At 33.2% G+C, this 21548-nt stretch overlaps 3 protein-coding genes and 1 pseudogene across 3 annotated transcripts; 1 reads left to right on the top strand and 3 right to left on the bottom strand.

The window, feature by feature from the left end:
- Nucleotides 1-592: 592 nt before the first annotated feature.
- On the bottom strand, nt 593-4023 carry LOC126677011 (COP1-interactive protein 1-like). The gene is made up of 3 exons (XM_050371427.2): nt 3917-4023; nt 2696-2858; nt 593-2617 (listed from the first exon to the last, which is right to left on the bottom strand). The coding sequence occupies exons 2-3, from the start codon at nt 2757-2759 to the stop codon at nt 687-689; spliced, it is 1995 nt and encodes a 664-aa protein (XP_050227384.1). The 5' UTR covers nt 2760-2858; nt 3917-4023; the 3' UTR covers nt 593-686.
- Nucleotides 4024-5516: 1493 nt separating this feature from the next.
- LOC126677012 (uncharacterized) lies at nt 5517-8458 on the bottom strand (annotated as a pseudogene).
- Nucleotides 8459-9544: 1086 nt separating this feature from the next.
- LOC126677010 (uncharacterized) lies at nt 9545-14463 on the bottom strand. The gene is made up of 7 exons (XM_050371426.2): nt 13176-14463; nt 13021-13086; nt 11976-12120; nt 11671-11889; nt 10463-10658; nt 10165-10360; nt 9545-10010 (listed from the first exon to the last, which is right to left on the bottom strand). Exons 1-7 carry the CDS (start codon nt 14330-14332, stop codon nt 9899-9901), a joined length of 2091 nt encoding a protein of 696 aa, XP_050227383.1. The 5' UTR covers nt 14333-14463; the 3' UTR covers nt 9545-9898.
- A 983-nt stretch (nt 14464-15446) lies between these two features.
- On the top strand, nt 15447-18316 carry LOC126676150 (uncharacterized). The gene is made up of 3 exons (XM_050370292.2): nt 15447-16191; nt 16780-17410; nt 17821-18316. The coding sequence occupies exons 1-3, from the start codon at nt 15627-15629 to the stop codon at nt 18002-18004; spliced, it is 1380 nt and encodes a 459-aa protein (XP_050226249.1). The 5' UTR covers nt 15447-15626; the 3' UTR covers nt 18005-18316.
- Nucleotides 18317-21548: the final 3232 nt, after the last annotated feature.

Here is a 21548-nt window from a genome sequence, read left to right as displayed (position 1 = left end):
GATATAAGTTAAAAAAAACATGTTCAATCATTAATTTGTATTAGCTAGCTAGTTAAGTTAGTTTGGAATATTCGATCCTAAGTATAGCTTCCAAAAAATAAATTGTTATGTTTACATATGATTTTTTAAAAATTAATAAATCAACATAACGGTTGTGCCATGGTATTCATCTAATAAACTAATGTGACGATTGCATGGATAACGTGACAATTGGCACAACCTTTACATAAAAACTCATTATTTTTTAATTTAAATTCCTTCAATATGATGCAATTTGATAAAATAGATTATAACACGTTACACATACAAATATCATTTATTGGTGATTTCAACTATTTGAATATTGTTGAATTAAAGAATTTTTTTTAGGCAAATGTCATTTCACCATATCCATTTTTATATTCTATAATATCATCATATGATGGGGGAGACACATAAGAAAGTTTTTCTTTTTTTAGAAACTCGCATAGAATGTTATCACTTGATAAGATATGTTAAATATGTGGAGACAAAATTGAGAATAATATACATATGGAAATGAATATATAGATATAATGGATGACAACATATAGGGCATTCATACAATTATGCCTTGTAATTACAATTAGTTATTCAATAATGCAAACAAAAATTGTTATTTACATGTAATTCTTCAAAAAATACTCAACAAAATAAATAAATCACACTTAAGTTGGTTTCTTGAATCTAATAGGCATCTTTGATACAGCTTCTTTAAGATGATCATAACGTTCCCGATGATATTCAACCACCACACAAAGCTGCCTGATCGCCTCTCTTTTCTCCTCTCCGAGACTCCACAAAACTTCATCTCTCTCTTTCAGTTTCTGCTCTAGCTCCTCCACTTTGCTATCCCCGGCCACTCCTCCGCCGTCTGATCGGTTCCTTAGTTTTTCCTTTTCCAAATCAGATTCCAGTAGCTTCATTTTCTTCAGTTCAGATTCACATGCAGCGTTTTGTTCATGCAGCTCTTTATTTTCTTGCTCGATCTTCTCTACTGCCTGCTTGTAGCTTTCTCTAGTTTCAGAATGGAGCTGTTCAGCAACCTGGATTCTCCTCGACAGAAGACGGATGTGATAATCCATTTTCATCCGGAACTTGTCGGCTAGCTCGTCGATTTTTCTTTCGAACGCGTTGTTGTTCGACCTGGAAAAGTCCGTAGAACGGTATTTGGGGGACTCTGACGCTAATTGCAGCTTCGGTGAATCTAGTGAATGATGTTTGCTTAATTTTCTCTCTTCAGCGAACTTTTTGATGGTGTCATCCTTTTCTTGTAGGGTCTTCTGTTGATCTGAAATTTTACTTGTTAAGTTCAGGATTTCGTTTTCTACCTGCTTTTGATTTTGGGTTGTGTCTTGCTTGAGCCTCACGTTTTCTTCCTTCAAAGAATCCAATTCTTGTTGTAAATAGCTGAGTTGTTCTGTAATCTGATTAGATTCGTTATCGATATCAGAAAATTCATTTCCTCTATCTGTTAAATTTTTCTCCAATTCCGAAATTTTATCTTGCAGTCTACTTTTTTCCTCTGTTAACTCGTCGGTTTCTTTGTTTTTGCTGCTTAACATCTCTTCCAATTCGTTGTTTTGGTCGTGGAGTGAGTTCACTTCTAACTTCAGTTCATCAATCTGCACTGTAAAAGCTTGTTCCTGAGTATTCTTTGTTGCTATTTCATCTTTTAAAGCTTCTATTAGACTCAGGTTTTCAGAAATTTCTTTGGAATTCGCGTCCATCTCATGTTGAAATTCAGATTTCTCCCTTCGTAGGGTTTCCAATTCGCGCTGCGTGTTTTTGGCTTGATCTTTTAATCCCTTGAATTTACCTGCTTTTTTGTTTTTTTTGCCTCCTTCCATTTCAGCATGCTCAGCCTGTAAGTAATCTATCTCCAATTGCAGGTCTTTAACCTCTGTCGTCAGGATTTGTATCCGAGATGTCAAATTAGTCTCATTCTCTTTCATTTTCAATCTCATTGCAGAATTTTCATTTCCAAGCTCTGAAATCCGGGCATGTAGTCGTTTCATTTCAGAATCTTTCTCTTCAATCTGCGTTTCGAATCCATTTCTTAAGCTGCGTAACGATTCCAGCTCCATTCTTTGATTAGTTAACTGCCCTTCCAATTCCTTTATCTCAGCTGATGCTCGACTCCCATGAACCTCTTGCACCTTAACTAGCGGAGAATTTTCCCTTTTTTGATATTTCCTCGTATTATCGGGCTTAGGCGATTTACCAAAATCCGTCAGGTATTTCAAATTATCTGATGCCTCAGAATCTGTACTGTCAAATTCTGCTTTAAGACTTTCTGATGACTTGTTACGCCTATTCATCAGATTATCATTTTCAATGTCATCGGACGAGTAATACTCTGAATCCGAGCTTGGCGAAGAGGAAATACTTTCTTTCTCTTTCCGGGTACGATCTTTGTTCCCCATATCTCCTCTGAGATTATCATACTGTGTATAAAGTGACTGGTATTGTTTGTGAAACTCATGAATGAGTGCAATAAGTTCTGATTTTTTCCTCGAGTCCTCTGGTATCTTACCTTTTTTGTCCTGTCCATTGTTCCTGATAAGCTTCAAGATTCTTGCTAATTTGTTATCAATTTCTGCAAACAACAGGAAAATTATTATTCCTAACATTGAAAAACTGGCAATAAATATACTCTCATTCTCAGGAATTGCACCTTTTTTGTTTCCTTTAATCAGTACATTGTCTTCAGAATTGTCAGGATTCGCAATGGACTCCATTGGCTTGATTATCTTGTAATAAAAGTTTCAGAGAAAACTCAGGTTACAAGCTATTCCTTAAAAAACAGAATCTTCATCTTCATCACTTCAACCAGAGACCTGAAGACAAAAGGCATATTTCTTTTATGTTAATAAATTAGTACATTGAATCACCGGACATATATATATATATATATGGAGGACCACTCTCATACGAGTGAGCTTCATAATTTAAAGTGCTAACTACAAATTAAATAACGAAACTTTAACAAGTATTTTGAAATGACTGCACAGTCTTTTAATTTCAGTAAATTTAAATACCAATTTTCATTTTTGACATGCTTTGTATTTATATAATTTACTAATTTTTATTGTCCACATTGGTATAAATGTACCAAAAAAATTATCCGCATTTCAAATCACAACAAATTAAAAGTTGTAGTTTGAAATTACTAAAATTAAAATTATATATTTCGATGCAGAATATGTTAAAATTTGTAATTGCAGAAATGTTAAAATTTGTAAATTTTTATGAGATCGACCATGAAGGATCGTGATGCTAAAAAATTCTACATATATATCTACCCCATAAAGCAATTATATAATATCACGTTAAATTATTATATGATTCAGTTGCCATCTTCAACATTACGGGTTGTGATCTATGCATGAGTATGAAAGCATTAAGATTTAATGGACTAATGAGTATTGATATTGTCAATTTCATAGACAAAAATAAGGCTATCAGATCATGACATTTTGAAACAAAATATTATACCAACTTTAATGTTAATTTTAAAGAATTAATTATGAATATCTGGATGCAACTTCTTAATCAGAATTATTATTTATTAATCCAATTAAAACCTTAATTAAATTATAATTTGCGCAATTGTTGACTTCAAAAACTACAGTTTGTGGATTAATTGACGTGATTTTCAACAACATGAAAATGACAGAGTAATTAACATTTAAATTTTTTATAGAAATATATATATCAATAGAACTTGATCTAATTGTCTTTCATTTAACTAATAATGCAATTCATATATAGATCTAACACAAGGAGAAATTCAATTTTAATTTGCAAATAACCAAAGAAAAAAATGTTGTTTTCATATATTTAACAAATTTAAGATGAAAAAACAAGCTGTAAAAACTGATAAATTAATTATTACCTGTAAAAGTAACAGAAATTTTAACTGCTGATGTAAATGCAGATATGCAACAGAAGAAACGTTAATTGAAAATTAAGGTTTTTTTTTTGTTATAATGAAAAAGAAAACGTTGAATAGAAAAGGAGAGTAAATTATTATTAGATGGAAATTTTGGCGCTTCTTTAGATAATAATACCCTTTGATTTCTAACTAATTACGAAAAACCCACAAAATTTGGACGGCTAATTATCGTTTTAAATAGGAGCAAAATAGCGCGAGATGTTCTATTAACAGTAAATAATTATTTGGTACTTATTGTACTATGCCACGTGCATTTCCCCCACTTTTTTCTAATTGATGAATTATGGTTCAGTATAAGCTGAATTTGGAACATAAATTTTTCTACCTATTTTCTCCAAAAATAACAATTTCACATCCACTTTATTTATATAATTAAGAAAATTCAAAGCATTTATATATGCAATATATGCATTAATCATCCTTTTAAAATTAACCCATGACGTAAATAATAATTTTTCTCGTCTCAAATTGATAATCAATTTAGGACACATATATTAATAAAAAATATTATATTTATTCTTATTTGAAGTAGTATTAATTGTTCATCATGTAATATGTTTTATTTTCTTTTTAATGCATTTTATTTTAATTAATGTAAGTATATATAGTAATTAATTATTTAATTAATACTTGATCAAAACTGTACAATTACTGCCTATTTATTTAAAACGGACAAGATATGAAATAATTTTATAATAACTTGAAATCTCATTTGGAGCAAAATGAAAGAAGATATATGCAAGATATATTGAATCACTGTTTTTTAAGAATGGAAGTATGCATATAAATATAGCTAGCGGTTCAATTAAAAGCAAAAGGCTTTTTTGTTTAAATAAAAGAATGAAGTTCAACCTCTTTAAATTTAAAAAACATAAATATTAAAAATTATTAAATCATAAATATGACTTTTAATTTTTTTATTAGGGCGTGAACAATCATTGAATTCTTATATATATATATATATATATATATATATATATTTTTACTTAAATGCTTGAACGGATGTCTACACCGGTTAGAAGAGAAGTATTCTCACATCACAGGGTAATTCATATGTGATGGTGGCAACAAGTAATTGAACAGCTGGATTTAGTGATTTGTTAAGGCAGTTAAACTAACCTCTTGTGGCCAGCCTACGATTTAGGATTTATACAGATGAATGTTCAAAACATTCAGATGAAGGGACCTACCGATTAGAATAATAATTACGTAAAGCTAAGATGAAAAATAGGACAATTTAAGAAAGAGACAAAAAACATAAGTGGAGCCTTACATAATTATAAGGTGTTTTTCGTTTCAGTTTTCACATGCAATTTCCAGCTAATCTTTTCGTTTTTTCTATTTCTAATTATTTCTCCACTCTCTGTCTTCTACTTCTTTTCTGTTTGCTTCGACACTTTTTTAACTCTTCAATTTATGTACGTTATTAGCACACGATGCTACATAAATTGAACAGTTAAATAGTGTTCAACAAAAAGGAACTTAGAATTGGATTTTAAATACCTTGAACATAAAAAGTAAATCAGTCGGACACCGCAAATAATCAGGACTATGCATTCAATTTGAACCGATTTATTTTTTAATCGAACAGAACAAATCAGTTCGATTTGTAGCTGAGCTGAAATTTTGTTATATCTAAAATAAAAAACAATCTCCTCAACTACCCGTATTTGTGTTTAATCCAATGTACTACCACAAGCAGCTTGATTATCGACCGTTGCAATGAGTTTGTGCTATCAAGGCTAAGCGGCACTACTCATCAGCAGAACACTTTTGCTTCTTCCAGCGGTACGCAGCTTCCAAGATCTTAAAAATTGAAGCCTGAGTTTCTTCTGGGAAAATGTAGTCTCTATATTCCTCCAACCTGCCAACAAAATTGAAAAACGATTATTAAGATTCTATAAAGAGATAACAAAACCGAGTACAGCTTCATTTTAAAGCGAAAACTGGCATGACTAAGTGAGAATAATAACATCATGACTATTAAAAATAGTGTTAAAATTACATACCCAGCTGGGCCATCTGCTAAAGCAATAGGCTTCCTCTTCTTGATTATTTTAGGCAATTCGGCTTCAACTAAATCAACATCGCCTAATTCGCCAAAACTGGTCTCCATATTCAGCCATTCTTCCAATAGCATAGCTCGTTCCTCTTTTAATTCGGGTGCTGATGTTCGAAAGTAGTTAATGGCTTCCTCAACGACCCCTGAGAAAATAAAAATTTCGGACAATATGAACTTTATATACCAAGAAATTAAATGTTACAACAAACTACTACAAGAAAACAGATCATGAATGCTTACTTCTTGCATTTTGAATACACTTCCTCTTCTGGTCTTCTTCCGACTCTATACCCTCAACAACCTCTTCCATTGCAGATGCCTCAAATTTAGCATAACTAATCCAAACTTTCACATGCTTTGTTCGGTCCAGCATTCTCGTGTAAAGCTTCCGTGCTTTTTTATATTCTTTTTCAGATATTTCAAAATCAATGTACTCCTGTAGTCAAATGCAAAGAAATTATAGAACAGCGCCACATGCATAGAGGGAAAACTTATGAATTTGCAGTGCAGCAGTACAGAGTTAGATTAGCAAAAAAGTCCTTTGCTACTAGTCCATAATCTATATAACAATAACACCATATCTTATTTGTTATGTTGCTCGAAATCAGGCATTAACAAGTAAGAAAATCTGACACAGTTCGCATACATTTTTCATTAAAGTTGTGTATCACACATAACATTCAAGTATGTTAAAGAAGTGAGAAATACATGCAAATCTACATTTCATCTAAGAATTTCAGAACTATGTTATTCTAAGTAAAACAAAAGGCATATTTCAACAAAGAGTGTGATAACAAGCCATAAATTCTAGATCCTGAAAGACCTTCAATAAATAGTGGACAAGAAAACATATAGTAGACTAGATTTTCATGTTTGCAATTGAATCAAGTGACAGAGAGCAATAACATACACATTTTTTTAGCAGCATCAAAATGTGAAATCCAATATTTACCTTCCACAACAACTCTGGCTTGTCTAAGACTGGTTGTGCTATTGCAAGCTCAAAAATTGCTCGCGCTCGTTTAGTTTCAGCTAAGGATCTCTCAAGCTCTCATAATTGCTCCAAGCATAGCAATTTTCTAATGACCACTCCAAATATTTCTCATAAAGTTTTCGGCACCGATCAATGTTACCATGTTGCAGTTCTATCTCGATACATTTCTTAAAAATCTGTTACAAGTTGTGGAAGATAATTAGAGCAAAACAATGTGGTAAAATTTAATTCATCAATGCTACAGCAAAAACTTATATTTTACCTTGTCGTTGGGAGCTTTGCCAATAGCACGATCACAAACCTCGCTTATCTTCTCCTTATCCCCATCCTCTAACATAATATTATCAAACCAAGAATCATAGTTCAATGGATTCTTCTTCACCTCATCCTCATACTGAAACCTTCTTAGGCCCAAAATAGCATCTTCAATACCTTCCTTATCACCATATTGTTTCTCAAACGTAACAAACTTCCTATGTAAATCCTCCGCTCTCTCTTTCGGTATATGATCCAAAGCAAACTTGTAAATACACCGAGCCCGCTCGGGCTTCTTGCATTTCGCTTCAAACTCAGCAAATGCAACAAATAACTCCTCTGCTTCCTCATCATCAGCCAACTTCTCAACAGCACGTTCATACACATTCCTTGCCCCCGCGACCTCCCCATTCTTCATCTCAAACTTAGCATACCTAATCCAAACACTAGCTTTTGGATAATACTGGACAAACCTTTCAAAAATCTCTCTGGCACGTTTAATTTCATTATGTTCCTTCTCGAAATTGATGTAACTTGTCCAACCATGAGCTGGTGCAAATGGCATCCATCTTTTAAAAACCTCTCTTGCACCAGCTATATTATCAAGCATTTTCTCCATATGAATATACGCGTACCATAACTGATCAACTCTTGGCAGTTGATGAACTGCTCTATCCAATACGTTTCTCGCAGGGTCAATAGATCTATTTTTCATCTCAGCTTCTGCATATTTTAACCACAATTTATGATTCTTACAATTAACTTCTAATGCACGTTCCCATACTGACCTAGCACGCGTAAACTCCATCTTTTCTTCCCACTGAGCGTATGCTATCCATACACCAATGTTCGTACGATCACGTCCAATTAGGTCTTCGTAACGGTTTCTTTTACGGGAGCGATAACCTGCGAGTTCTGTTTCGTCGGTGATTCTCTGCTTCGGCCGTCGGAATTCAGCTCTGTTAAGCTCACGTGCTTCACGAAGAATTTGCGCGGCGGTGATTTGGATCGGAGCAGGTGCTTTGTTCTTGACACGAGTTGGCCGTGGGATTTTTACCGACGACATGCCGAATATCGGAGAATATGTTGAAGAGAGTTTTAGGGTTTTGTGGTTTTGGAAAGGGGGAATGCGAAATGCGAATGGGATTAGATTACAATCTGATGTTTTTGCGATGATCTGGTAAATGAATGTATATATATACATAAGGTGTTCTCTTTGGCGCTAAAAAAGAAAAGGAAAAAGGTACAATAACGGGCCTAATGTTTACCTCAAATCTTACTTTGCCTGTTTATGTTTTTTTATCTCAATTATAGCCCTCATATTTCATTGGTTAACATTTTTTTTTCTTTTTTCTCGCTCAGAGTTAACATAAAAAACAAACAATTTTACGGGAACATTCATTCCCAAAAAGACGTGATATTTCTTTCATGATACACTATAAGTATCACCATAATATTTACTCTGATTCCCACTTTTCACTTAATATTTTTCGAATCTCAATTATAACCTTTATGTTTTTTAAAATTTTACGTCTCCATTAACAAATATGATGTTGCATAAGGCATTTACGGGAATGCAAAATCTTGATGTAAACAAAATTAGATAGCAAATTTTTAATACTACTAATTTTACTAAATTGGAGTTTTCAAAATAAAAATAATTGTTTTATATCTAGAGTTGATATGGCATTACTGCGTAGAAGAGCACCTTCCCCACTATGTTGACCGCGAATTATTTATCCAGCAACTCACTCACGGATTCCGTCGTCACTTAAAAATGGCAATACCTCATCATCAAGAATCTCGAACATTATTTATTTGAGAGTATTTACCCCATACAATGGTTGTGCCATGTCATATTTACAAATCAATAAGCATTTGCCATTAAAAAAAAATTAATTATGTTATTTGTTTTTTTTATCATAAAAAAATTCAAATAGCTAATGGTTTGTTATACGAATGACATGACACAACAAAACAGTTGCGTTATATAATTTCACTTTATTTGAACTTAATTATAATTATTTTGAATCAAACCAAAATTAGTTGGGAAAAAAAATCAAATCAATTAAAACAAATTGGTTCGAATGACTTTTTCAATTAGATTTGATATGTAAATGATCTGAAATTTTGTTACATCTAAAATAAAACCGAATCGAAAAAAATTCGTATTACCAAACCAAACTAAACTAATTAAGTTTATCCATTTAATTCAAATTTTATACCCTATCAGAAAGAAAATGGCTGAGGCATCAAATAGAGCTCAAAAACTTGCAAATTTTGGAATTCGTCTTCAATTATTTTACAGAGTGGGGAATACGCACCGCAATCCACTGTTGTAATGATTGCAAGTTCAACTCAGCCATTAGTGTCTTCCAACAAGTTTCCAACGCCACATGCTTCATATTGTCTGATACAAATCATAAGAAAGCTTTGTATAGTTCTAACACATTCCCTAAATTACTATTGTATACTTTCTCTACCAAATTTTTCCAACGACAATAGCTTTAAGGAAATAATGTACAAAGGCCAAGATATATTTTAATCCAACATACACGAGCACCTCATTATCGACATTTAGAATGAATCGTACTACCAAGGAAGAGTGACACTAGTCATCGGCAGAAAGCTTTTGCTTCTTCCAGCGGTATGCAGCTTCCAAGATCTTAAGATTTGGGGCCTGAGTTTCTTCTGGGAAAATATAGTCTATGTATTCCTCCAACCTGCCAACAAAAATGAAAAAACGGTCACAAGATTCTATAAAGTGTGAACAAAACAAACAAAACCGAGCACAGCTTCATTTTAAAGCGAAAACTGGCATTGCCTATGTGAGAATAATGACATCATGTCTATTAAATCAGTGCCAAAATTACATACCCGGCAGGGCCATCTTCTAAAGCAATAGGTCTCCTCTTCTTGAGTTTTTTAGGCAATTTGGCTTGGACTAATTTAACATCACCCAATTCGCCAAAACTGGTCTCAATATTCAGCCATTCTTCCAACAGCATAGCTCGTTCTTCCTTCAATTCAGGTGCTGATGTTCGAAAGTAGTTGATGGCTTTCTCAAAGACTCCTGAGTAAAAAAAAAAGTTTGAACAGTAAGATCTTTATAAACTAAATAAAGGTTATCACAAAGAACAAAACTACTACAAGAAAACGGATCATGAATACTTACTTCTTGCATTTTGAATACACTTCCTTTTCTGGTCTTCTTCTGATTCTGTACCCTCAACGACCTCTCCCATTGCAGATGCCTCAAATTTAGCATAACTGATCCAAACTTTCAAATGCTTTGTTCGGTCCAGCAGTCTCTCGTAGAGCTGCCGCGTTCTGTCATATTCTTCTTCAGACATTTCAAAATCAATATATGCCTGCAGTCATATGCAAAGAATTTTAAAACAGCACCAGACAAATATTAGGCAAAATTGATATCACGTAGCAGTGCAGAACTCCAAAAGGTACTTTGCTACTACTCCATAATCCATATGACCAACAATGACACCTTGTCTTATTTGCTATTTTGCTATGTTGCTTGAACTCGGCAATAATAAAATCTGACACTTCATATAAGATTTTCATTAAAATTGTAAATCCCACACAACCAGCATTCAAGTATGTTAAAGAAGTGACAAATACATGCAAATCTACATTTCATCCAAGAAGTTCATAACTACGCTATTCTAAATAAAAAAAGAAAAAGCAAAATTCAACAAAAGAGTGTGATACTGTCGTCAGCTATTTATTCATTCACAAATTTCTGATCTTGAAACACCACAATAAACAGAGGACTAGATAACACAAAAAATTCAAAGTTCTGTGTTTCTTTATGTCAGTACTAAGTCCCAGATATAGATGGGTTGATGTAGATTGAGGCAAAGAAACTTTAAAATTGACAATTCCAGTTCGTTGGACCGAAATATTTGAAAATTATAAGCATTTAGCTTAATTTAAAGTACATAATGTCAGAAAAAGATCGTCGTCAAGAAGACGAGTTTGTTACAGATGCTGTTTTCTCATAGTCTCATACACAAGAGAGAGGTCACGGACTGCTTTGAAATTCTTACTATTACTGTCAGCTTCACAGAGTAACAAACAACAAATGATGAGGAAGAGAAGGTGGTCAATTGGAGCAAAGACTGGGAGGAATAATCACAAACCAAAGATGCTTTCAGCACTTAAAGATACAACTTTATAAAACAATGACCAGCATGGTTTTACTGGGAAGAAAATATAACAGCCACAACAGATAAGATATCATTTGAGTACTAAGAATCAAGATCATAAACGCCATAACAACTTTTAAGTTACTGTAATTGAATCAAGTGAGAGAGAAATAACATATACATGATTGAGCAGCATTAAAATATGAAATCCAATATTTACCTTCCACAACAGCTCTGGCATGTCTAAGGCTGGTTGTGCTATTGCAAGCTCAAAAATTGCCCGTGCACGTTCAGTTTCAGCCAAGGATCTCTCAAGCTCTGCATATTTGCTCCAGGCATAGCAGTTTTCTGATGACCACTCCAAATATTTCTCATAAAGCTTTCTGCACCGGTCAATGTTACCAAGTTGCAGCTCTATCTCAATATATTTCTTAAATATCTGTTTCACGTTGTGCAAAATAATCAGAATAAAACAATGTGATGCAATTTAATTCATCAATAATACAACAAACAATAATATTTTACCTTGTCTTTGGGAGCTTTGCCAATGGCATTGCCTAAAATTTGACGAGCACCCTTGAGATTCAACTGTCGTATTTCAAACTGAGCAGCTAAAAGCCATATCTTTGCAAAAGAGAACTTCTTGTGTGGGATTAGGTTGAGACATTCCCTAAAAACATCCAAAGTTAATTAATTAAAAAAAACACTCTACAGTGTCTAAATTCACCTGCCGATAAATTGTATTAGACAAACTAAGAATTTCAATCCCTCACAGCTTTAGAAAAATTAGAATAAGGGTAAATCTTAGATATTATGTGAAGTCCACCGCTATCTACTTTCGGTATCATCAGAGCATCAAGATTTTGTGGTCACACATAGAACTATTATAGCTTACCATCCACAAGGATTTGACAGCCAAGAGCATCTAGACAAATATGACAACCTAATGTCTCCTATTAAAATTATTATTTTGCCATTTGGCAACTAGAAATAATACTAAATTGTGATTAAGGAACGTAAAAAATATAATTTTTTGCTCTTTTGGCAATTTATGAGTGTGTTTGGCTGTAAAACAACTTTGCCAATCTTTTAATGAGCAACAGTCTCATTTCTGGTGCATGAAAAAACTGTGGGCTGCATGCTCAGATATTGAACTCTCAGACTTGAAAATTAGTGTCATTTTTTATGTGCTTGAAAGACCATACCAATATAAGAATGTTTGTCTGAACCCTACATCATTCAATTGAACTTAACTACGCACCACTTCCAATTGCAATACCATATTCTGGCATTAGATTGCTTGGAAGAAATCTTTAAGCTGGCAAGGAACTTCCCCTGCATATATTACATTTAAATTCTAGGTAGTTTCTCTCTGGAAGTAACACAGCATGTGCTCCCAAATATCACAAGGATAATCAACTAAGAACGAGTTATACTAAACCATCCACAGCATATCTTTAACTTTTTTGTGAGTAGAAGTGTAAAGATCAAACTTAAAGCAATATACCAACAGAAGCTATCATTACCAAAAAAAAATGGAAATGCATTCAAATCAGCTAAGCATGCTTACCTGTAGACATCACGCGTTCTCTCAACATCATCTGCATCCAGTTCTTCATAAAGCGCATAATTTATCCTATACAACACAAAATTAGAAAGTCATACATATTCCACATGAAAAAACCGCACATAATGTTGACATAAAACTTCAATATTAAGGCATACCACAAATAGATGTATCTCTGCCAGTATCTCTTCTCCTCGGCTGGAGGCACATTTGCAATAGCACGCTCATAAACCTCTCTTATCCTCTCTTTGTTCCCAACACTCTCTTCTAACCTAATATAATCAAACCAAGAATCATAATTCAATGGATTCTTCCTCACCTCATCTTCATACTGAAACCTACGTTTGCCCACAATAGCATCTTCAATACCTTCCTTGTCACCGTATTGTTTCTCAAACGCAACAAACTTCCTATACAAATCCTCAGCTCTACCTTTCGGTATATGATCCAAAGCAAACTTGTAAATACACCGAGCCCGCTCGGTCTCCTTGCATTTCTCTTCAAACTCAGCAAATGCAACAAACAACTCCTCTGCTTCCTCATCATCAGCCAACTTCTCAATAGCACGTTCGTACACATTCCTCGCCCTCGCAATCTCCCCACTTTTCATCTCAAACTTAGCATACCTAATCCAAGCACTAACTTTCGGATGACACTGGATAAACCTTTCAAAAATATCTCTAGCACGTTCAATTTCGTTATGATCCTTCTCGAAATTGATGTAACTAATCCAACCTTGTGCATCCGGCATCCATTTCATCCATCTTTCAAAAATCTGCCTCGCACCGGCTATATTATTAAGCATTTTCTCCATATGAATATATTTATACCACAATTGATCAACTCTAGGTAGTAGAGTAACTGCTCTATCCCATACATTTCTAGCATGGTTAATAAATTTATTTTTCATTTCAACTTCTGCATATTTTAACCATAATGTATGATTCCTATAATCAACTTCTAATGCACGTTCCCATACTGACCTCGCACGATTGAAATCCTTCTGTGACTCTTCCCACTGAGCGTATTTTATCCATACACCAATGTTCCATCGAACGCGTCGAATTAGGTCTTCGTATTCTTTTCTTTTACGGAGACGATAGTCTGCGAGTTCTGTTGTGTCGGTGATTTTCTGTTTCGGCGGTCGGATTTCAGCTTCTTGACGCTCACGTGCTTCCCGGAGAATTTGCTCGGCAGTGATTTGAACTGGAGCTGGTGTTTTGTTCTTGACACGTGTTGGACGGGGAAGTTTTACCTCCGTGTCTTTCCGAGTCAGGTATCCGAGTGACGGATCGGCATCTTTAGATGACGACATGGCCGGAGCTTGATCGGAAGTTTAGGGTTTTGTGGTGCGAAGCGGGGAAAGGAGTGGGATTGGATTAACAATTTGTTGATTTGTGATAAAGGGCAACAAAAACGACATAGGTGGACAACGACATGGTTTTTGATAAAGACGGTACTGTTCAATACTGAAAAATGTATAAAACGGCTTGGTACTTTTGTAAGTTACATCAAACTTGAATTACTAGAGATAAAAATAAGTGGACTAAATATATGAAAAATTGAAATTTCAATTATAAATGTTTATGATCTTTCGTATTAAATTTATGAAACATCTTTATGATCTTTAAATTTTTGCTTTTATTTTTAACAGTCCGTTCCTATCACCTTAATTATTTTCCTTTAGAATTTTTAAGAATCAATTTCGTCTTTTAAGACGTTTATAAAAAAAGATTAACATCCTTGGACTTTAAATAAACTGTAGTATTTTTTAAAATTTTATTCCGAGTTGGTACAAAGATCTTATCTTGATTTAAAAATATACTATTATTTTAAAAATTATAAAATTAAAATTAATGTGTTTAGAATTACATATAGGTGATCTTTTAAGATTATCTTATGGATTTTTTTAATAAAACATATTATTATTTATTACTAAAACTTTATGACATAATTATACATTACAATATTATAAAAATATCTTTTGAATGTTTACTAAATTTGTAGAAATATAAGTACATAGTAAGTGTTTTTATATTATCAACGAATTTGAAATACTTTAATGATATTCAAATTAATTAATCTAATAAAATTTACTCTTATTTTAAATTTTATCAATATATAAAAAATCCTAAAATATATTTTATTAATCTGATAATTTCTGCATAATTTTTATTTTACGTGAAGGATAAGTGAATTGATAAAAAAGAAAAATGTTTTCATTGGATTGTTTTTGCAAATTTAAATTTTGTAAAGGGTGGGAAAGTTACAAAAATGTTACTATTGTTTTATTTTCTATTGATATTCAGCTACAAGTCGTATTATAAGGTAAAGCAATACTTAGCAGAATGAAACGACATTATGTTTTGTGTTAAATTAGTAATCTGGAGTGTATATATATAAGGTGTTCTTTTTGGCGCTCAAAAAGCTACCAGCCAGGCAGCCAATTTCACGAACAAAAAAGCGGTGCCGTTTTTATCATTTTTCAGCACCAAACCGTCACCGTTTCGTTTTCTTTCTCCAACCTTATAATCTTCACATTTTTATTGCTTTGTCCTTTCATTTCCCAGACTGTGGAGGGTTTTTTGTGTTGTTCTTCTTTCAACAAAATGGGTATCAAAAATGCCCAAACAACCGTCCCTGACCTAATTTCTCCATTAAAATCAGCGTTCCAAGATTCTTGTTTCTCCGAAGTAGAAGAAATTTTAGTGTCAAGAGAAGCCAAAATGAAGCAAGAAATTGAAACGTTGAAACAAGAGAAGAATTTGGCCGAACTCAAATTTCAGGGGGAAAGATTAGATAAAATAGATATCAAGCGAAGCTATTCAAAACTTCAAGAGGAAGTTTCTCTTCTAAAAGAAGAGAAACTGAAGAGTATTAAGCTAATCAATGAGCTTAATACTAAAAACTGTGAGTTAGTATGCGATAAATTGAGGGCGGAAAATCAGGTGGAGGTCATTACAAGGAAATTTGATGAATTGGAAGCTAGGGTTTCCATATTAGAGAAAGATATGGAGATTCTGATGAAGGCTGAGCCTGCTATGCAACAAAATGTTAACAATATCAGAACTGAGGCTAACGAAATACATGTTGCTGTGGCTGATGTGAAAATCGAGAAGGGTGACGAGAGTGATCATCTGGAGATAAAGAAAGACTCCAGCTTTCATGGAACAGGTATACTATGGAAGCTGTTAGGTTTATTTTTGTTATTGAAGTTTTCTTTCTGATATTTTAGCTTAAGTGTGAATCTTGTTTGAGTTTCAAATGCTGATTTTTTTTCCAAATTATGTGTTAAATAGGATTAGTTTGTTTATGTTTTGTTTTGTTCAAATCATTTACAAGGTTATTTTGTTGATTTTCTACTCGACAATGTCGCCAATTTAGTAAAGACTTGATGAGTTTCTGAAAGAAAAATGTGTATGTATCTCAGATTATTTTTTATTTTAGTAAGTCGATTAGTAAATGCGAAGAGAGGTTAGGTTTTTATTGAGAGACATACATGAGAATCAGAATTGTCCTTTGACAGTTTTTTTTACGAGTACCATTTTTCTCGGGTTAATTTATTAATACTGGTGAAAGATTGAACTTATTGCATATTTGAAGGTGGATTTTCAAGAGGTTTTTGAAGGAACAATATACTGCAATGTGTGTCTTTTTTCTTACAATTTGCTGCTTCCCTATTTTTTGCTATAAATTGAAAATGTTTAGGCACATTCTGAAGACTGAAGTTAATGGAGATGTTATGTTTATTCTTCATTACAGGTAGTGAAAGATCTTTATCTAAAAACATTGTGGAGATTTCGGATAGTGACAACGATGACTCTCCGCATAATGTTTCGAATGCAAGAGCTAGGGCTTCCCCAAAAGACTTGGAAGATGAAGCTCCTAGGGTGCTTAAAAGAAAACGGGATTCATCTATTGACACTGGTGAAAATGACATCAGAGATACTGATAATGCCGAACTGCTCACTGTGCCTAATAAATCTCCTGTCAAGCATGGTTCAGCAGCATCTATGTCTCTTGGGACTAGCAATGTTGGAAAAGAATTTACGCCAGTGAAGATAGCTACTTTGCCTCAATCGAAAGAGAAAGTTGGGACAAGTATTTGTCTCAACAGTTCTATGTCCGAATCAAGTTCGAGCTCCTCCGATTCAGACGATGACGTGGATCTCTCAGTGGTCTTGCCAATTAAATTTTTCCAACCTGGATTTGCTAATAGAGATCATAATAGGTGGGAGTCTCAAGCTAATATGCTAATTGCATTTGAGAGAGATGAAGAGCTTTGCATGAAGGCTGTATGTGCTTTGTACAGACAACAAAACTCAGTGAACATATTCATGTCTAGCTCTTCAGCTTCTCCAAATAAAGGTTTTAAAAGCTCCGCCACAATCAGGTATGACTGAAATTACATGCTTTTTTCATTTGGTGTGGTCCTTGCTCCTTAATCATATTTTTGTATCTGTAACTATTTCCTCTTGTTAGTCCATATCTTGCTATCATATAATTTTCCAGATGACGAATCTACAATTTCTCTTGAAGATGTCAATGCTATAAATAGAAATGAACTGGTTTGAACATATTGCTCTAGGAATTTACGCGATGCTTCTGTTGGTGTTCATATATGATGTGTTCTGTTGCTGCAAGTTATTATTAGCTGACAACATATTTTCATATTTTGGATATATGATTTGATTACTTAATGGAAAGTAAGCACTGGGGCACGACGTTGGCAGACTTATTATAAAATGCATGCTGTTTTGTTTCTTAAAAATGGTTATGATTATGCCATATGCTTTAATCCAGGGGCACTACCTTGGCCAAGTTTCTCATGGATGGTGATCCAGCAGGGAAACTAAAGAAATCAAAAGAAGAGTTGATAGCTTTTGACAAAAAGGGTCTTGATGACTGCAAGAAGCTTGCTATTGAACACTCTAGTCAGTTGTTCGAAATATACCAGAAGCACGAAGATCCTCTGTTCTTGAATTGAAAAGTAGTAATGTGGTTGATAGAAGCTTAGTCCTAACTTAGATTTGTTAATCCAAGCATCTCAGTGGATTGATTTTTTTGGATTTTGACTTGTGATGGTGCTGAATAGCATTCACCTGATAGGTTTACTGTAGATAGTTGCTACATTACATCATAGGAATTTTGCTGTTTCTATTATTAATATAGATACAAGCTCTTAAGCTTCCATTAGAAGCATGGTTGGGGAGCTAGCTCTTATGTAGAGGAGGGATGAATCATCTGCTGTAGTTATATGGGACTTTGAAATATCAAATATTATTTACTCTTTACCACAGCTGTGCATTCTTCCCATAAAAATTTATTATTCATACAATATGGTAATACTGACTCAATCCTGTGGTTCAATATAGGGTAGTTTTTGAGTTGAGTTGAAAAGTTGTCTAGTTTAAGCTCTGACTTGACCCTAAAATTTAAAGTTTAAAACTTTGTTTGAGTTTTATTTTAGGAACTCGTTCAAATTGATCAATCTTAGTATATGTATAGTTATAAAAATAAAAAAGTAATTAATTAAAGTTTGATTAGATTTGCAAGATTGTCGAGTCTAATTATTTGATTTTCAGAATTCGATTTGAAAATTGATTTGAGTAGTTCAAAATCGGTTTAAGAATTGCCTCGATTGAATCAATTATTAATATTTTTTGAGTTAATCTCAATGATTCTATAAAGTAACTCAACTCGATTACACGTTCGTATTAATTTTTTTTAATTCTATCGCACGATATAATTTACACGTTTAAGATAAACAGATAACACGGTTAAAACCACAAACATGATATCACTAACACAATTTATTTAACTAGTAAAGATATTTTAAATCTTAATTTAATTTAATTTATATATATATATTAATATTATTGTACGTAATTTAATTTGTCAATGGGATTAGGCGAATTTACGAGTCAACCTGTACACAATTTATTTATTTCATATTCTAAACGAGGTAATACGTTTTGGAAACAAACTTGCTAAGTTTCAATTTGATTTTGCTAATTTTATGTATTTGACGAATCAGATTTCCGTAAAAAATCAATAATATTATAGATAATATTGAGAATCTTAATTACAGCTAGTTCAGACAGAAACAACATGGGAAAGGAAAAAAGTGATTTAGAAGCAGAATTGGAACCTATACAATAATGTAATGGAAGAAGATGACATTACATAGTAAATTGAAGACTGAAGAAGAAGAAGGTCCAGGTCCATAAAAAGCCATAGGATGTGACGGTGATCACCTGCTGCTTCTCGGCGCGTGCTCTTCCCTCTACACATACGTGGCCTTTCTATTTCCACTTAAATGCTCATTGTTAATGTTTTTAATTTAACATTTAATTATTGTGATTAATAAGACATCAGACTTACAGGCAAGCTTTTTTATCATTTCTCACAAATTTTATTTCATTATCTTTTATTTTTTTAATGTTTTTGTACAGACACATCCAAGAATCTAAAAAAAAGAACACAAAGTTTAGATGTAACAGGGAATAATTTTTTTACCATTTCCTACTGTTTAATTCAAATAAATTTTCAAATTAAACTTGAATTGTCAAAAACAAAATTAAACTTGAATTTGACCACAATTAAATCTATTTTTTAAAAGTTGAGCTCAAATTAGATAAGAAAAAGAATAAGACTCAAACTCGACTTGAATCAATTCGATTAATTATATAATATTTAAAAATTAATTCTTAATATATAATTAAATAAAAATATAATTATAAAAAAATAAAAAAATTAATTTATAAATTTTAGAATTAAATAACAAACTCAACGCAACAATTGATTTGATTAGTCCGAAATCAAGCCGAATTCCCATACTTTTAAGTTAATTTGAATTAATTTTTGAGTTCAGTCAACTCAATTATAGATAATTTTATTTCTATGATTTTGTAACATTTCCTTAATAACATCATCTAATTTATATGCTTTTGTAACATTTTAAATTTTATTTTATTCACTTATTATATGCGGTCGGTCTTCATTAAATTCATGAAATCGTCAAATAAATAAAGTAAGCTAAAAATAAAATTGCTACAGTCTTTCCCTCTAAAAAAGCACAAAATTCGCATCAACAAGTTGCAGCATTCTATATAAAAAAAAAAGGCGCCTACCCAAAGCAATTACGAGAGAATGGCAGTTAGGGGTGAGCAAAAACCGAACCACTCCGTAAAACCGAACCGAACCGAGTCAAAACAAATTGCGGAGTGGTTAAATCGGTTATAGCGGTGTGGTTTGGTTTCAGATTCTGGGTTTATGCGGTTTTCGGTTATGATTTGGTTTCAGGGCTCGGTTAACCGAACCGAACCGAAAACCGAGGAAGCAAAACGACGTCGTTTTGTTTTAGGTATAGGGGTAGTATAAATACTCTCCTTAAAAATTTCTTAACCCTAAATCACTCGACCTCACCGACACTGAAACACTCAAACCCTAACGCTCTCTCCTCTCTCCTCTCGACTCTCTGTTCGCTACTCTCTCTAATCAAAGAAAACCTAAATGTTATCCTCTCTCAGCCTCTTATTACCTTCTGTTCTTCTCTCTAATGGATTTACTGTCTGATAAACGTTGTGTGTTGTGAAACCCTAAATGTTAAACTGAGATAAACCATCGTTTCTCTCTAGTACAGCAAAGTGAAACCCTAATTCACTCTGATGTTTAATAGATGAAATCTCTGGTGATTTTGTGAAGAAATACTCGACCTTAAAGGTAAACAATGTCTGATTTAGAGTTATTTTAATTTTTTTATTAATATTGGGTTTAATCTATTGAATCTAACCTTTTTTTCTTGTTTTATTGTTTATTGTTACAGATCTTGTATTTCTTACCAAAAAGACCAGATTAATAGGTATGTATATGAGTATATCTCTGTTGCTTATTTGTTTATTATGATAAAACCCATAGTTTATGGGTTTTATCAGTCTGGTACTGCAATGGTTTATCTCAGTTTGCTAATTTGCTTCTTCTCTTCTGTTTTTTCTTTCATGTACAACTTGTCAAAGCTTGTTTGGCAAAAGGACCTGTGTGGAAGCTTTGAAAGGATTATATTAAGGTAATATGACTTTTACTAAGGCTGGATCATCTCTTTATTGGTCGGATTTTATTTCTGTGATTTCAATTTTGTGGTGGAAGCTTAAGCTTAATATTCTGTAATCTGTAGTGATGTTTGAGTTTTGTCTGTACATTTCTTCATGGTTGGCTATCTGAGTTTTTTTTGTCCTTGTCTTTATTTATGTAGATGGAACCTGAAATGGTGGTTCACCAAACAGATAGCCAACTTGAGCCTACAATTGGCCAAGAAGGACCTGATGTGGAAGCTATACCTGACCCTGTTTGTGCTGGCCAGAATGCAAATGCTAATGTGGAAGCTATACCAAAAAAAAGAAAGGAGTCACAACAGAGATCAGTGGTATGGGACCATTTTGATTCCATTAAAGATTCAAATGGTGTTACTTTGCAAGCTAAATGTAAGTACTGTGCTCGTATCTATAACTGCCATGCCAAAAAAAATGGCA

The sequence above is a fragment of the Mercurialis annua genome, linkage group LG4 (genome assembly GCF_937616625.2).
Source record: "Mercurialis annua linkage group LG4, ddMerAnnu1.2, whole genome shotgun sequence".
NCBI lineage: Eukaryota > Viridiplantae > Streptophyta > Magnoliopsida > Malpighiales > Euphorbiaceae > Mercurialis > Mercurialis annua.
Note: the sequence above shows the minus strand (reverse complement) of the source record. Positions and strands in the feature narration are given on the sequence as shown.

Bases quoted from the DNA above. Each gene is read 5' to 3' on its own strand.
- LOC126677011 (XM_050371427.2), bottom strand. From the start codon at position 2,759: ATGGAGTCCATTGCGAATCCTGACAATTCTGAAGACAATGTACTGATT. The intron at 2,618-2,695 runs GTGCAATTCCTG...TGTTGTTTGCAG, and splicing joins GATTAAAGGAAACAAAAAAG to AAATTGATAACAAATTAGCA.
- LOC126677010 (XM_050371426.2), bottom strand. From the start codon at position 14,332: ATGTCGTCATCTAAAGATGCCGATCCGTCACTCGGATACCTGACTCGG. The intron at 10,659-11,670 runs GTAAATATTGGA...ATATGACTGCAG, and splicing joins TGCCAGAGCTGTTGTGGAAG to GCATATATTGATTTTGAAAT. The intron at 10,361-10,462 runs GTAAGTATTCAT...TTTTTTACTCAG, and splicing joins GTGTATTCAAAATGCAAGAA to GAGTCTTTGAGAAAGCCATC.
- LOC126676150 (XM_050370292.2), top strand. From the start codon at position 15,627: ATGGGTATCAAAAATGCCCAAACAACCGTCCCTGACCTAATTTCTCCA. The intron at 16,192-16,779 runs GTATACTATGGA...TCTTCATTACAG, and splicing joins CTCCAGCTTTCATGGAACAG to GTAGTGAAAGATCTTTATCT. The intron at 17,411-17,820 runs GTATGACTGAAA...GCTTTAATCCAG, and splicing joins AAAAGCTCCGCCACAATCAG to GGGCACTACCTTGGCCAAGT.